The following is a 16,760-nucleotide window of genomic DNA, read 5'->3' on the forward strand; positions in this document are numbered from 1 at the left end:
TCATTCCTGTGTAATGTAAGACCCATTAATGTTTTATGAAACACTCACACACTAAGGGTATAGTAACTCTTGTATTTGCTTTTTAAGGATGATTATAATAATAATTCTATGATGTTCCTTTCAGTTGTCAACAGTGGTGTGTAATTAAAATGTCTCATGACTAAATTTAGACATTAGAGAACTGTAGAGCTCTGACACAAAGCTACAATTATACTGAACTGTCATGCAGGCAGTGGCCAGTTCTCGTTGTTCACAAAAAAAGGGGAATACACAGTTGTCTTTTTATTGCAAAAGAGTTTACACTAAAAAGACTGTAATGGCATTTCAGCATTTAAAACATTCCTCACTCTTATATGTAGCAAACCACAGAAATAAGCATTTACAACTGAATCTAAAGTCATTAGATGAATTTTGCAACATTAACACTGTTATTGTGCTGTTTATATGAAGCTAATTTGAATCTTTATGGTATAATGTGCTCTATTGTGAAAAAGGCCCAGCAGAGGTTGCACTTCCTTCGCCAGCTGAGGAAGTTCAACCTGCCACAAGAGCTGTTGAAACAGTTCTACTCCGCCATCATTTAATCCGTCCTCTGCACTTCAGTAACTGTCTGGTTCAGCTCAGCTACCAAATCTGACCTCAGAAGACTACGGAGGGTAGTCCGGACTGCTGAGCGAATCACTGGTACAACCCTCCCCACTCTCCAAGAACTGTACTTATCCAGAGTGAGCTAAAGGGCTGGTAAAATCACTCTGGACCCATCCAGCACACTCCCTCTTTGAGCTGTTACCGTCTGGTCGACGCTATAGAGCTCTGAGCACCAGAACGGCCAGGCACAGGAACAGTTTCTTCCCTCAGGCAATCCATCTTATGAACACTTGACAATAAACGCAGAACTCACAACTCTATCATACATTATTCACCACACTTTTCATTTCAAATTTGCACATATCAGACCTGTACACATAATTGTCTATATTATGTTTTTGCTGTTTTGTACATTGCCTATTTGTATATTATCCTTTTATTATCTGTGTCCTGTCGCTGTCTTTCTGTTGCACTGTGGAGCTTCTGTCACTATAAAAAAAATTCCTCGTATGTGTAAACATACTTGGCCAATAAAGCTCATTCTGATTCTGATTATATAAATTTAGCTTGTTTCATAATACATTAATATGTTGTTTTTCCACAGCTAGGTAAACAAACCACCAGGTATTAACACCAAGGCACCATGATTCATTACTAATGAATCTCCATTGTCATTTAGGGTTTTAATAAACATGAACAAACAGCATGTTCCTTCATGAGAGTAATGTGTGTTTGTATTGTTCCTGAAACCAGTCATTCAGGGCCTTCATAGTTCTGCATGGGGAGTGGAAGTCAACAGGGCACGTCCCTCAAACAACTCTCTTTTACTGTATTCCTTTACATAATACAATTAGGTCAGACTGCAGGCTATACTGAGGTAAATGGCTATTCATGTAATGTCACTCTCTTTTTTTTCAATGTTATAGCTGGGGATGCATTCTGATGATTTAATCTCTTTCACAATGATGCCAGACATTTATTGAAAGCATAAGTTCATAATTCAGCCACAGCTCAAAGTCATACACTGCAGGTTTTTAATTATTGTAATGCAATAGTGAAACATGAGAAAATAGTGCCCTCTAGAGAGGACTACGAACATATGCAACAAAGAAATAATTGAGCCAAAAATCTAAATTATGTCATCATTTACTCACCCTGATATTGTTCCAAACCTGTATGACTTTCTTCTGCAGAAGATATTTTAAAGAATGTTGGTAACCAAACAGTTTCGGGTCCCATTGACTTCCACAGTATGGATAAAAAATAAAATGGAAGTCAATGGGAACCAAAAGTGTTTAGTAACCAACATTCTTCAAAATATCTTCATATGTGTTCTATAGAAGAAAGAAGTCACATGCAGATTTGAAACGACATGAGGGTGAGTAAATGATGACAGAATTAGATTTTTTTGGGTGAACTATCCCTTTAATGCTTGACTTCAATTTCAGTGTGTTCCTCACACAAATCTATTGTACGGCTTCAGAAGATTTCAGGACTGTTTATGATGCTTTCACTGTGCTTCTTTGTCCTTTTTGGAGCTTGATAATCCTGGCCACCATCCTCTTTCATTTATTAGAAAGATAATTTGTGTTTCACGGAATAAAATAAGACACAATTTTTAGGTGCATTATATGTCTTATAAAATTTTTGGAAAAGCATAATTAAAAATTATGAGCATGGTCTATGAAATACTCCAACCGAAAACCAGTATTATTAGTATATAAACAAACAGTTTTGTTACCTGAAATAAAATTAACATAAATATTATTATAAAGGCAAATATCTCATAGTAACTTATTTTAAGTAAAATTGATATTTAATTTTTTTTAATAAATAAAACTAATAAAACAAACTGTATAGATATAGAATACTTAAAAATGAAACAATTATTAAAATGAGAAAAACACACGATACAATTAATAAAACTTTAAAATGAAAATATAAAAATAAAAACTGATTCAAAATCTTAATAATAGAACAGCTCAATGATAGTAAAATAACAGAGCTGAAAACATGTTAAAACAAATGAGCATACTAACCCATGGCATTGAATTCAAGTACTCCTCAGCAGTGTTTTTAGGGAGCGAGGGGTGACTGAAGACCACTGGCTGTCTGGCATCTCTGCTGAGCGTGTTTCCCACAGTACAGCTCCTCATCCACACAGAAATGTCCTCGCTCCATGAGATTGAAACCACAGTCTCTGCACGTATAGCACTCCACGTGTCTGTAGCGTCTCTCTCTGATCTTCACCACCTGAGTTCTGCAGCAGGACACACAGACAACTGAACTAAACATGTGTGATCTTCATGAATTCCTGACATGAATCGCCCTCAAATGTATTTGAATACTTAAAACACACTAAAAAATTAGACAATATCAAAACACTATCACTTTTCTTTCTCAAGAAAATATATAATATAATATGAGCTTTTTTAAAGGGTTCTTACACAATAATGTAACCACATCTCTCACAAGTGCGAAACCTTTGACTCCGCTGGACCGCTCCAGATGGCAGTGATGTTCCTGTACAATTCATGTGTGTTTGTGTTACATAGGGCATCCTTATGCTTTAGTCAAGAGGTCTGAATGCAAGAAATGCAGAGAAATAAAACACTCACGCTCCAGTCCCTCCTGTAGTATTCTGAAAGTGTTGGACTGTCTGGGCTGCTGAGGTTGAACTTGCCTTCTTTTGATTCTCATCAGCTCTTCAGGGTCAACAGGCCCGTAACTCCATACTGGATAATTAAAGCTCACCCTGAAAAAAGAGTCAAACAAAAATGTGAGTTCAACAGGTATGGGACAAAATGACACGAGCTATGCTTGGAAGAAATAATGTTACAAAACATTTATATTTCAAATAAATGCTGTTCTTTGTATCCTGAAAAAATGTATCAAGATTTCCACAAAAACATTAATATTAGCTGTGAATATAAAACTAGAATAGAAAATATTAAATATTAACTGTAACATTCATAATAGTCAGAAATGTTTCTTCAGCATCAAATCAGCATATTAGAATTATTTATAAAGGATCATGTGACACTGAAGACTGGAGTAATAATGCTCTTTTAAATTTCATTTTATCATACCATTTAGAAAAAAAATAGTATGTGAACTACTATAAAGTATGGGTATTTTTAAAATAGTATGCAGAAAGTTGTACATTAGTATTCCAAAAAATGTTGGTTTTACTTTTTCTTGGTAGTGTGCGATTCATATGACACTGTTCGGATACACTCGGATGCAGAGTTATGTCCTGCGGTGTACTCCTGTAAATAATAAAACAGGGTTAAAATAAAAAAAACAAAAAAAAAAACAACTGAAATAAAAATAACTTTTTTAGCTAGTTTCCAAGGCAACATTTCTCAAAATAACTAAAACAAAATAAGTAACACTTTAAAAAAAAATAATTATATATATATATATATATATATATATATATATATATATATATATATATATATATATATATATATATATTAAAAACATTAATTACAAAAACACAGCAAGCAGAAAATGAAAAGAAAAAAAATGGAAAAATAATATCTATATACACGTTGAAAAAAAAAAAAAAAAACATTAACTGAAATAAAAATAACTTTTTTAGCTAGTTTCCAAGGCAACATTTCTCAAAATAACTAAAACTAAATAAGTAACACTTAAAAAAAAAAATAATAATAATATTTATATATTAAAAACATTAATTACAAAAACACAGCAAGCAGAAAATGAAAAGAAAAAAATGGAAAAATAATATCTATATACACGTGTAAAAAAAAAAACCTTTAACAGTACATCACTGATAATTAAATAACACTGCCAGTAAAACAAGGGATTAAAAATGATTTCTTCAGAATAGGCTTGGTTGTTACTGGACCACAAGATGGCAGCAAAACCTTCAAAAGACTTGAACATTAGGTTTTGTCTGTTTTATGCTATTAAACTAAACGTACAAACTTGAATTCAAGCCAAACATTACTGCGATGTAAAACAAGTACTTGCATGTTCCGACCTTATCGTGTTGCTTCAGCTGCTCTGGATTATAGTTTCTCTCCAGTGGGGCTCTGAAGCTTTGAGAGCTGCTGAACACATGAACAATGAGAAACACGTCTGATGTTGTTTGAAGACATCTCAGTATGGTTCTGGTGCACTGACCTCTTGGACTGGCCCTGTCCTGACTCATGGGTCTGTTTTGGCCGGACTGAAGGCGCCTGGGTTAAAGGAGAACAGCAGGAAGTTTCAATAAACAAAACAGGATGGTTCTTACTAGTTTTATTCAAACAGGCTGAATGGGCCTTCCCTGTAGCAACATTTAACATTAACGTTATGTTCACAAAGAGTGGGCCAGTTACTGTGTGAATAACTAACTGAATTAACAGGAAGTCTTGGATCTCCGCAGCGCTGTATGACGTCTGTTTTCGCAGGTCTGTAAGATAAGAAGAAACTAGCATCACACACCAGTGTTTGCAGACATTCACGTTTTCACCTCAAAAAACTAAATCTAAAACATATTATATTAACATTTTAATATTAATAGAATGTTCATTCAAAGTTATCTGGTCTTTAATATTCTCAAAATGTTATTTACACATATTATTTATTGCTATTTAAAGCTTTTTCTTGACATATTTTATTTGGACATCTGTTTAAACCATTTTAAAATGTTACTACTTGTTTCAGAATGTTCACAGAACATTTTAAATGAAATGTTCCCATAACGATTTTGCATAACCAAGAAAAACATTTTAAAATCAATTTGAAAAAAACATTCTGAACTTTCATAGAAGATTCAGAAATACGTTTTTAAGAAATGTTAGCAAAAGGTTCATAGAATATATGTTTATCTGCTGGGTTTAGTGTTTTTTGAAATTAGCGTTTTTAATTTTAATTGAAATTTTCTTTATTCTCAATGCTGATTGTAATTTTTAAATGAACACAAAACATACATTTTCAAATTCCAATGGGTTTTTAATGAAAAATATAGTTTAAATATTTTTTCTGCATTACAGTAAGGAGAGATATGTGAGAAAATATTCTTGTGAAAATAACGCTTAAAAAAAAACAAGTCCCTGGTCCCTAAAATATGCTTGTCTTTAGAGTAATTTAGGGGTGAAATATGACTTAACCTTTAAAGAATGTAGTTTCATTTAGTTATGAAACCACATGTAATTCTGCCAAAGCAAAGTCCGTTTTTAATTTTACCACCTTTCAATTAGAAGCCACAGCTGATGTTCAGATGTCTTAATTCTGTTCCGAGCCTCCATATTCAACATGGCTCCAGTATCCTGACCATTAATCTCCAATATAACATCCCCCACCTGCAGCCCAGCATCACCTGCCCGGCTATCTTCATGAACCTGACAAAACACTCTATGGTAAGTCCTCACAGCTCCTTAACACACCAGAAATCAAAGGCATCTTATGCTAAACACTTTCAGTATTTTGTTCATAAGAAAATGTGGGCCAGATATCTTCAACTGACCTTTGAGACAGTCAGGGTCATCTTGAAGTCTCTTCCTCCACAGATACGAAACCCCCATGGAGGTGGACCTGTCAAATTCAGTCGAAATGTCATCTGTCTGCCACAAGCTTTCAATATAAAAGCCCTTTCAGAACAACAAAATTGGTTTGTTTACTCTGGCCTGTGCCAGTAAGACTACAGGGGCCAGCCGTGTTTATGGTGTATTTTTAAAGTTCTTCTGTAGCTTAGAGATATGGAGGCTCTGTGTGGAGTCAGCACCACCCTTAAACATCTGCACATGAAGTTCTCAGCTGATTGCAACTTCAAATAGAATCAAGCCGCAAAAATATGTTTAAAAAGTAGTACTAAAATAAAATGTCATTTTGTAAACTGAAAATAACCAATTACGGGTGTTTAAAGTGGGGAAGTTACAACATAGTATTAGAACTTTTCAGTAACTACACAAATTCATAAGTCAGTAAAGTGCGCTAAACTTTCGCTTGGGAGTACGTAACGCTTTCGACTGGTAAACACAGCAGCTCGCTGTATCGGACAGTACATATAGGCTAATTATCGTCAATATTTATCACGATATTAGAGAGCCGTTCACATAGAAAGTGTTTTCCATCTGTTTTTAAGTAAACAATTAAGCAACCACTGTTTCAAATAGTTTGTAACGTTTTGCGCTTGTCACGGTAACGCTTTATAAAAATGCGTGGCACAAGTTAAGTGATACAACTTTTAAAAAATGTGGCTTTTTTTTATTATCATTTTTTGTAAAAATAAGTTAAGGTTAAAAAAATAAGTTAATTGCAATTTAACTCACAATTTTGACTTTTTCTTCAAAATGGCGATTTTATCCCACAATTAATCACAAAAAAGGCAGGATAAAATAAATACATAAATCTGAACTGAGATAAAGTAATTACCTTTTTACAAGCTTGATAGATAGATTGAATGTACCAATTAAAAAATTAGAAATGAACTCACAATGTTAAAAAAAACATTTTATTAAAATAAGAACATCGGCACACTAGAGAGGCTGCCATGAGGAGATGAATGCTGAGCAGCTAAACACGATATTGTTTTTCATGGTTCTACCAACACTAAAGTTCTACGCACACCATCCTTTCAACTTTTCCTGATTTTTTTTTTTTTTTTTACAAGCTTATATAAATCACTTCAAACTCTTCCACTCATTCTTCTCCTGGGACATCATGCATTACAGTAACATCACAAATATTCAAAACCGTAACAGACTGTGAAGAAAAAAAAATTCACTCAAGTATGCCACGTGTATCTCTCACTCCAAACTGAAATCATAGTCAGCCCAGGAATTGAATGCCACAGACACTTTCGTGCAATGATGCAAAAGCTCCTGAGTCACAGCAGTGAGCCGAGGGTCTGCCAACTCACAATGACTTCATCAGTTCAGTTCTACAGATCACTCTGAGCAGGTTCAGGAAGGGGCCAATCTAGGGACGCACTGCATCCGCTGAGGGTCCAGGCTCTCGCCGTGAGCAACGAGCAGCATGTGTAAAGTCAAGCAGCCAGCTGCATCTCTTCAAGAGCGACTGCGGTCTTCGCTGCTGCCCACTAAAACTTTGCTGTAAAGTTTCTGCTGCTCCTCTTTGAAAACTTCTTTGACTTTCCCTCGTTTTAAACCACCATCCCTGTGAATGTGCAAAACACAAAAGCTTTGAGCTTCATTTCAAAATGTCAATGCACATCCTTTTTAGTCACTTGTGTGTTTGACACTCTTTAATATGGGAACTCACCACAACAAGTCTGCCAGTCCTCCCTTTCTAGCGATGGCCGCTTTGACCCTATTGGCAAACTGTACAGCGTCTTCCCCTTCCTGTAAAAATATGAATTTAAAACACCTAAATATAGTGAATGAGTCCCAGAAAAATAGTCCCAGAGTTCTGAAAAGAAAAACACACCACCGTTCACAAGTTTGGGGTTGTAAGATCTTAATGTTTTAAAAGAAGCTCAGCCAGGCTGCATTTATTTGATTAAAAATACAGTAAAAACAGTAAAATTGTGAAATATTATTACAATCCAAAATAAACGTTTTTTTTTTAGTATATTTTAAAATATTATTTATTTTCATCAAAGTTGAATTTTCATGCTGCTTAAGAAATATTTCTTCTTTTTACCAATGATGAAAACTGCTAAATAGTTTTGTGGATGTATGTTTTCATTTTACTTGGATTAACAGAAAGTTCAGAAGAACAGCTATTATTTGAAATAGAAATTGTTACGTTATATGTTTTTACTGTCACCTTTGATCACTTTAATGCGTCCTTGCTCAATAAAAGTATACATTTCTTAATCTTACTGACCCCCAAACGTTTGAAGAGCAGTGTGCATATATAGTGATACATATGTCTCTTTTGCTGCTTCAACACTCACCATGCGGCTCATTGGTGGAAGGTACCAGACGCTACACACAATGGCCCAACTGCTCATCATGTGCAGCAGGTAGTTCACCATCCCAAACTTGCTGCTATTCCAGAATGCTTCACCAAAACGAGGGTCATACTGCCAAAACAACAGCCAGAGGAATTTAAAACACTTTATGAACAACAAAGCCAGTACATAACAGAAAAAGGAGGCTGTTCTGACCTTTATAGCCACAGGGTAAACAGTGCAGCCGATCTCAAAGCTTCCCTTCTTGAACATCATGACTGAAGTGTTGTTAATACAAGTTCCTTTAGAAATGACAAAACAGTGGGTTTATTCCACATATATTCATATACTTCAGTACGAAATGGTAATATAAGGAGGAGTTTTAACACTCACCCTCAGGGAATATGAGGATTGGCAGTTTGCTTGTGTCTGCAACGTGGTCACTTAATCTAAAAAATTAAATCAGTTTGATTGTGACAAACAGAAATGTTCAAATCATAACTGCAAGTTCATCTTGGAGGAGTTGAATATTGTATATGTGAGGGAAATGCAATGTTACCGTTTGGCCACTAGGTGTCGGTCCTTCACTTCAGATCTCTCGAACCAGATGTGAGGACAGGCCTTCACCATCGCCCTCTGAATGACCCCCATCAGACCACCATGGACCTGGCCCACCTGATCCACACAGAGAGACAGAGTTAATGCATACATCGCATTCAATATCAACACTGAACCTAAATCATCAACACAAACATCACACTACCATAGCGTAGCATCCGTCACTGGCCAGAATGATGACGTCGATAGGTGAGGTGTGATTGGCCACACAGATTCCTCCATTTTTGGGTTTATTCTCACTTTAAGAAAAAAAAGTTAAGTGGATACTAAGAAATATGGAGAGTAAAACCAGGCATAGGGATCTTTAATTGTGTTTAATATTGGCATATGGTAGTGTTTATGTGTCAGTACCTGTCATGGTAGGTGATGATGGCTGTGAGGGCTCTCACACAGATCCGGTAACACATCAGATGAACCTTGTCACTGAGATAATTCTTCATTCTGCCCATTAGAGAAATCAGTGTTAATATACACATTTACATGTCAAATGTGATTAATTTATTCCTGTGACGTAAAGCTGAATTTTCAGCATCAACAGCTTCAGGTGTTAAACCTTCAGAAGTCTACCAAGACATACATTCCATTTGGAAACAGGCCAACGATTGACGTCAGAAACACGAGAAGGCCGACACCGGTGAAAGCAAGCGTGACCCTGTTAAGAGCAACACAGCAAATTTGAAAAGCAAAATCTAATAATGACACTGCTTAGCATAATCACAGCACAAACATTGTGTCTGCATTAGAGTACACATCCTGGGCTAGTTAAGACTGCAAACAGCCTCAGACAGCCTGCACGTTTTTTCAGCATAGTTCTTTTGAATAAAAATATAAGGTGTCCGTTTAACCTTGAGCACTTAGAATTTGGCACCTGAAAGCCTTAAAGCTGCTGATGGTTTAAAACCACTGACCCACGTCAGTTTTTAAGGTTTGGAATCGGGCCACATAGAACTTTGGCTATTTCTCACTGAAATAAACTGCATTAATTTTAATCCAGAACACTAGCCATTATACACTTGTTGAATTTGTTACAATTGAATTTGAAACAGTTACAGAGGAAAACTAGGCATAACAGACTGAATGACTGAGAATCATCCACTTACAGACCTAATGTGGGAATCACACACTAAAATGTTTGATATCCTCCAACCGGATGAAATCTGAAGCTTAAAGATAATAAATTGAAAAGTTTTATGTGACATGGACCACAAGTCGTAGTAGTAGTAGTACGGGTATATCTGTAGCAATGGTGGAGGAGTGCGATATATCGTCTGTGATATTGTAGTTGTTCTAACTATGTTCGATTTGACTGAGTATTTTGCAAAAAAGCATGCGTCTTACCATCTACACCACTGAAATTGATGCTGAATTAGCGTCTTTTGTTAGTGTTGACTAATCCAATCACATGTTAGTGAGCGGAGTTAGTGTAAACAGCCTTCAAATTTTTTTGATACTTCTTTCATTTGCTTGGTAACAGACCAAATATCTTATTCTAATTCACTGATTAAATGTAAGAATTTGACTCAAAAGATACAGTACACTTTTAGAAAAAAAATGGCTTTATAAAGGTAAAAATGCCCATAAAAGGTAAAAATCAATTTAAACTTAATGGAAAAGATTAATTTCTATCAGTGTGAACTGACCACCACGCAGAATATGAAGAATATCAAAAACTTTAGAAGTCAGCTGTCCATGGTAGTCCTTTAGATACCAGCACAATAACACACTCTGCAAAACATTGTCTAATTATCGTTGGAAATGGAAAGCTTATTTATTCAGCTTTCAGATGATGTATAAATCTCAATAAAATAAAAAACAAAACAAAAAAACTGACCCTTATGACTGGTTTTGTGGTCCAGGATCACATATACCACACAACTTTCTGTGAAATCTATCGACTCTAAAATCTGCAAACAGACTCCAACCTGTGTCAAGTAATCCAGTCTTAAAGCTGATCTTTCTGCTAGCATGATTTTAAGAATGAACAGGAATATGAGAGCCAGTTCAACTCCTTTAAAGTGATTACCAATTTAAAAACCACTACTATCACTAACAATATCCATTCACAAAGCATTCATGCAGCATCCATAGATCTTCCTCTCACCTGAGTGGCAGTAGAAACCCATAACGGATGAGCACTCCCACTCCCCAGAGCGCTGTGAGCCTGGTACTGATGTGGTGGAAGTTGTAGTTGCTTCGGGTCAGCAGGTTCCAGGACTCCAGCTCCTCTGCGGTGAAGCGCTTGGTCACCTCGTCGTCGACGATGCTCTCCACACCTCGCCGGCAGAAATAGAAGATGTCAGACATGTCAAACTCAGGCTCCGCACCACCACGCCTCATTTCCTGGATCTCCTGTTCGAGGGACACTGGTTCTTTAGCAATAATCCCTGAGGGGAAAAAAAAAAAGCAGGGTTATGATAATGAAGATATGATGTCGGTGGTAATGATCTTTTTAGTGTTTCACCATTGCTGTAGGGTTTGTAGAGATGCTGATTCTTCTCCTTAGCTCCTCGCTCCATTCTTAAGGTTGCCCACTGAAAACAGAATGAGAATTAGACAAATTAAACAATTCACAAACTGTAATAGTTCAGCACAGTACACTGGTGTGTCCACAGTTGTATCACGTTAAAAGCCTCAAAGTAGCAATAATATATTTTAAACTGAGGTATTTGACCAATGTAAAGATGCTAAAATTTTTACTGAACCATTGCATCATGTTCTGGTGATGGATGATGCATTTCATTAGGGAATTACATTACATGAGTCATGATATCTTAACTGAAACACTTAATCGTCCTTTTGTTACACCGTGTTACATTCATTTTGCATCCCCAAAGGCAGGCTGGACTGAGACCCCACGAGACCTCATAAAGCTGTCATGAGGATGGGGAAACAAACAACATTCAAGCGGTAAACAGCCTTTGGGGAGCAAATTCCACAGAATCACAGCCAGAAGCCCAAAACACCACTGGGGAGGAGAACACACGGCTGATCCGTGTGTCCTTGCTGGGTCCTGGTGTTCAGCCAGAGAGCGCCTGAAAACCACAACCACTGACAGTTCAGCAGACTTTTGAACCAGTTATTTTCCATGATTTGGTCAAAATGATTCACCAAGCATCTGTCAATCACTTAGAACTCACTAATCACCAATTATGAAACTTTTAAAACCTATTTGAAACCAGCAATAAACAACTTTCAACCCAATGTTTACCTATAATGCAGTTTCTAGGAGCACTTGACTCCTATAATCAGTTCAGACTGAAATGAACAAGTTAAAAGAAAATGTCTGTCTTAAACCTGCTTCATCACACTGAAGAGAATACAGGATTTCTGCATAGGTTTTAAAAACAAATTTGAGACTTAACATCTTTTTTAAGATTTTAAATTTTTTTATTTTATATCCATAAAAAAAACTAACTCATACAATTCCAAAATGAACCATGAATCCCAGATTTTATTCAAACATATATGCATATGTACTGAAATTGGTTTATGCACTATATCAACACAAATTAGATGTTGATCAGTACTGGATTTTGCTGATATGAAAACAACAGCTTAAAAAAAAACGAAACAAAATTTTGTGCCAATACTCAATTGCCGCGTTCCAGTCCATATTTTATGCCCTTCACTCGCAAACTTCCCTCTGTCTCATTTACTCGGATGTACATCATTGATTACGTTGCATGAATGCACGCTTCTAGCGGAACCGCTGATCAGTGGGCGGAAGCCTTGCAATGGAACTTCCTAAACCCTTGATCACTTAGAATTTGCTATGGAGTTGGATTATTGTTTACATTTTTCCCCTTGTGAATTTGTTTGGTGCAGCATTCTAGATGTAAACAGGTATGCTTGGTCTGTTTTAAATGTTTAAAAAAATCATTTATATATTATAAAGTTGTTTGGGGTGGGGATAAATTAAACGCGATCTGCGATGACATCATAATCATGTTGCATTGTGGTCTATGGAAAGGCCTAAAGTGTGCATATGAAGCAGACTCGCTTCCTCGGTCAAAATCGAGGGGTCGAGGGTCTGTCCATGTAAACTTCCCTTGTCCACTTCACAAAGTGGAACGCACTTCAAAATGGCAGTGGGGATGCCCCCAAGGGGAAGTGCTTAGGGAAGTTTGCGAGCGCGTGTCTAAAAGTGGAGTGGAACGGAACCAATGTGTTAAATTAAGTGCTTAGTATTTCCTTCCTGTGAAGGGGTGGCCCAGAACACAAGTGTTAACATTGTATTAAATGCCAGATATAGTTTACTGTGCAACCAAAATCCCATTAATATCCAGAAAATTACTAAATATTTCTGAATGTTTCCTGAACGGATTCTTTTGAATCAAGTACTACAAGAAACCGCATTTTGATTAAAAACGGAGCATAACTTCTTAATGAGGGTTTCAAATACGTTTTACAGATTGTTAGTGACTGCTGAAAAGAAGAGAATCACAGAATCATTGAAAAGAAGAGGTTTACTCGTGTTAAACAATTTCAGATTTTATGACTTTAAATTTGCTCAAAATGAATTTAAGAGGTTTTAAGACTTTTTAAAGACCCACAGGAATCCTGTAAATATTATCCTTATTGTGCTTTGTTTATCTATACCTGCACATGTATGTACACGTGTACACAACATTTGCTGTTGCTGCCTCTGAATTTTCCCTTAGGGATCATTAAAGTGGATTAGTCAAGCAAGGACAGCAGCTGAGCACCGAGTGTGGAAAGATGTCCATGTGCTCTATGAAAGTAAACAGTGACTCGCACGGGCGCTGATGATGCTGTGACTCAGGGAGATGCAGAAGCGAAGGTCAGGATAGGGAAAGAGTGAACAGTCAAGCTGCTTGTCAGACTAAATCTCGCTCCCCTGTTCAGGGTCACAGGATAGCACAGCACAGGGAAGTTAGTCACTGGAAAACAGCCATCTGGAGTTTCTTAGGGAGTCCGGAGAGGCTCGGAAAGAGTCACTACATCAGTCCAGATGGATGAGAGGAGAGTGGCACCATAGGAAATCATCAGAATCTATTTTAGGTCACACACACAGAGCTCTTGCCAACATGGATTAAGTAAACAAATGATTGCAACAATTAGAAACACTTAGGCACCTCAGGATTCGATTTTAATTGATAACAAAATTAGTCTTGATGCATCTCAATCACAAAGTAAACAAAGTATGTGAAATCTTTGATACTTGCTGTCAGTTCCAAAAAGAGAATCCTCAAGCATCAAGAACAGGCCACTGTTTCGCCATTTCTGGGTGGAAACATGCAATATGACAATTTCTGAAACAGCACTGGCAAAAAACAGCATTGCCAAAATGTCAAAATATTCCAATGAAATTTAGAATTGTTTAAATTAATTCCTAAATGAACATGAAATCATCTAAAAAAGCATTTCTTTGATAAAATAACGTAAAAATTTGTAATATTGTGAAAAGATTTTTACAATTTAAAACAACCATTTTCAAATGCATATATTACAAATGCAATTTATTCCTGTGATGACAAAGCTGAATTTTCAGCATCATTACTCCAGTCCTCAGTATCACATGATCCCTCAGAAATCATTCTAATATGCTGATTTGCTACTATAAATATTTATTATTATTATCAATGTTGAAAACAGTTTGAGACAATTTTTTCAGGATTCTTTTATGAGTAGAAGGTTCAACAGAACATAATTTATTTGAAATATAACACTTTTATAACATTATAAATGTATTTACTGTGACTTGGTTAATTTAATGCATGTTTACTGAATAAATGTATTAATTTCTTTTAAAATAAAAGAAATTGTACTGAGTGACCCCAAAGTCTTATGAAAATAACTTTTGTATCATGTGCTTAATAAAACAGACTAACACATTTCTAAAACTGTCACTTGTGGCATTCACATTCTCACCCATAAATTCACACCTTTACAAACCACTCTGAAATGTCCCAAACTGCCAGAGTCCTGCAACAATGCATGTTGTCCATAAAGTTTTGAGGATGAAAGAATGTGTGACAGCACAGAATAAAGTGAGGCAAAGTCAAACGACAGTCAGACCCTGCAGTCTTACTAATTCAGTCAATCGTGAATCTACATTTTATTTTGGGCCTCTGGCATCCTCAGTGAAGGGAAAGAGTGCTGACTGCAACTGAACTAAGCAGTAAAAACACAGAGCAAAAACTCCCTGAATGACCTTCCAACTTATATTACAAGACCACTGCACCACAGACAGATCCTCAAACCTGCTGTAACTCTCCACAGCTCCTTGGATATTCTTGTTGAGTAATTTAATTATTGTAAAATGACAGGCATTCTCAACATCAACTCACTCACCTCAAATAGCTTGATGAGGGACTTCATATACAGTCTGCGGATCCCAAAGGACACACCAAAGATTGCAGGTACGATGATGAACACCAAAAGAAGGGTGAACCACACCGTGAAGGAGATGCCCAAGAGCATATAGATCAGGCTGTCGAAGGGGAAGAGGTAGGACTCCATCTTGACCAAAACGTGGAGACCGGACTATTTGAACGTGACAAAATTACCTAAACACAGACTGCTGGACTCCTCTAAAGCGCCTCAATTTCTGAAGCCTTCGCTGAAACACAGCCTTCATGGGCATATAGGGAAAAATTATAATTTATGCCTGAAACAATGGACAAATAGCCATTAAATTAACGCAATAGACATTAACGGGACATGTCAAGGTTAAAAAAAACCTGAATATCCAATCCTTCCTGCTTTTACAGTCTCTTGGGAAGAATATTGTGCTTCATACGGTCTCACATCAGTCCACTGCCATTTCTGTAACATCTAGAAAAACACAGAAATATGTAACGTTATATGAAGATTTGCTCAGAATAAATTGATCAAATATTCTGGCATTATTTACGAAATAAAATGATATGTGCCTTTTCCACCTTTTAGATTAATTATTTAAAACAGAATTATATTCTAAATAACGAAATGTTTCGATAGGCATTATATAATGGACTGTAATGGACAATTCAAAAGCACTCAAAATGCTATTTTTCTAAATATAACAATCTAAACATATTCTACATCTTAAATTCTGAGATTAATTCCAATTATATCTCAAATGCACCATAAACTGAGCAAAATTGCAGCTGTATGAAACATTGTTTGCTATACAGATGTAAATGAGTGGATGCTAAAGCGCTAATCACCAGCTTCTCTTTTAATCACGTAATTAACCCGCCAAACGTCTTTAAATGTATGAAACACGATGTTTACACTGACCTGTGCCCGTAAGGGAGCGTTTAAATGCTTATTTATCTTCTCAATGAAACACTATTTTGACATTTGAGCATCGTGAGGCGCTGCTGTTGTTGTTGTTATGCATCAAGTTTAAGCGCATCAGCAGTGGCGCGAGGCACGGCAGCAGCAACTTCCGCTTCCGGTAGGTTCGGTATCTATCTATCTATCCATTTTTTTTTATTATTATTATTAAATTGTATTTATTTTAATTATCACTACCCTTCAGACGTGGTGTAATTTCCTCTAAAACTAACCATTTAGCCCCAAATAAACATTAGTTTTCTTGTTACCAAAAGAGATAACAGTGTCAGTGAAGCGATGAAATGAGAACAAGACAAGAAAGAAAGAAACAAAACAAAAAAAGTAAATAGTAAAAAAAAAAGTCTCTTGTGAGTATGTTGTGCGTCATTTCCAACCT

General features: G+C 36.2%; 2 protein-coding genes and 1 long non-coding RNA gene across 10 annotated transcripts in view; 1 reads left to right on the plus strand and 2 right to left on the minus strand.

Moving 5' to 3' along the window:
* The window catches only part of LOC306866153, a 527,798-nt gene that overhangs the window by 6,371 nt on the left and 504,667 nt on the right, over positions 1-16,760 (plus strand). The window lies entirely within an intron of this gene.
* LOC306866150 (PDZ and LIM domain protein 2-like) lies at positions 269-6,248 on the minus strand. 4 transcript variants are annotated; one of them, XM_079411210.1, is made up of 10 exons: positions 6,071-6,248; positions 5,794-5,945; positions 4,957-5,014; positions 4,744-4,799; positions 4,601-4,670; positions 3,781-3,857; positions 3,207-3,343; positions 3,036-3,111; positions 2,628-2,848; positions 269-2,150 (listed from the first exon to the last, which is right to left on the minus strand). In XM_079411210.1, exons 1-9 carry the CDS (start codon positions 6,161-6,163, stop codon positions 2,665-2,667), a joined length of 903 nt encoding a protein of 300 aa, XP_079267336.1. In that variant the 5' UTR covers positions 6,164-6,248; the 3' UTR covers positions 269-2,150; positions 2,628-2,664. The 4 variants fall into 4 exon arrangements, with proteins under 4 accessions (XP_079267336.1, XP_079267338.1, XP_079267337.1 ...); XM_079411212.1 differs by having other exon boundaries at positions 270-2,150; positions 4,601-4,667; XM_079411211.1 differs by having other exon boundaries at positions 270-2,329; positions 4,601-4,667.
* LOC306866149 (glycerol-3-phosphate acyltransferase 4-like) lies at positions 7,046-16,477 on the minus strand. Of its 5 annotated transcripts, XM_079411206.1 has the most exons (14): positions 16,325-16,452; positions 15,395-15,877; positions 14,266-14,323; positions 11,541-11,610; positions 11,181-11,463; positions 9,657-9,731; positions 9,431-9,520; positions 9,225-9,318; positions 9,021-9,136; positions 8,855-8,910; positions 8,678-8,763; positions 8,465-8,593; positions 7,828-7,907; positions 7,046-7,722 (listed from the first exon to the last, which is right to left on the minus strand). In XM_079411206.1, the coding sequence occupies exons 4-14, from the start codon at positions 11,593-11,595 to the stop codon at positions 7,614-7,616; spliced, it is 1,173 nt and encodes a 390-aa protein (XP_079267332.1). In that variant the 5' UTR covers positions 11,596-11,610; positions 14,266-14,323; positions 15,395-15,877; positions 16,325-16,452; the 3' UTR covers positions 7,046-7,613. The 5 variants fall into 5 exon arrangements, with proteins under 5 accessions (XP_079267332.1, XP_079267330.1, XP_079267333.1 ...); XM_079411204.1 differs by lacking the exon at positions 14,266-14,323 and having other exon boundaries at positions 16,325-16,477; XM_079411207.1 differs by lacking the exon at positions 9,657-9,731 and having other exon boundaries at positions 16,325-16,454.

Source organism: Barbus barbus (assembly GCF_936440315.1).
Source record: "Barbus barbus genome assembly, chromosome: 47".
NCBI lineage: Eukaryota > Metazoa > Chordata > Actinopteri > Cypriniformes > Cyprinidae > Barbus > Barbus barbus.

Bases quoted from the DNA above. Each gene is read 5' to 3' on its own strand.
- LOC306866150 (XM_079411210.1), bottom strand. From the start codon at position 6,163: ATGACATTTCGACTGAATTTGACAGGTCCACCTCCATGGGGGTTTCGT. The intron at 4,671-4,743 runs GTCAGTGCACCA...TCATGTGTTCAG, and splicing joins GGACAGGGCCAGTCCAAGAG to CAGCTCTCAAAGCTTCAGAG. The intron at 3,112-3,206 runs GTGAGTGTTTTA...TGAATTGTACAG, and splicing joins ACTACAGGAGGGACTGGAGC to GAACATCACTGCCATCTGGA.
- LOC306866149 (XM_079411204.1), bottom strand. From the start codon at position 15,562: ATGGAGTCCTACCTCTTCCCCTTCGACAGCCTGATCTATATGCTCTTG. The intron at 9,319-9,430 runs GTACTGACACAT...TTTTTCTTAAAG, and splicing joins ATCATCACCTACCATGACAG to TGAGAATAAACCCAAAAATG. The intron at 8,594-8,677 runs GTCAGAACAGCC...TTGTTTTGGCAG, and splicing joins TTTACCCTGTGGCTATAAAG to TATGACCCTCGTTTTGGTGA.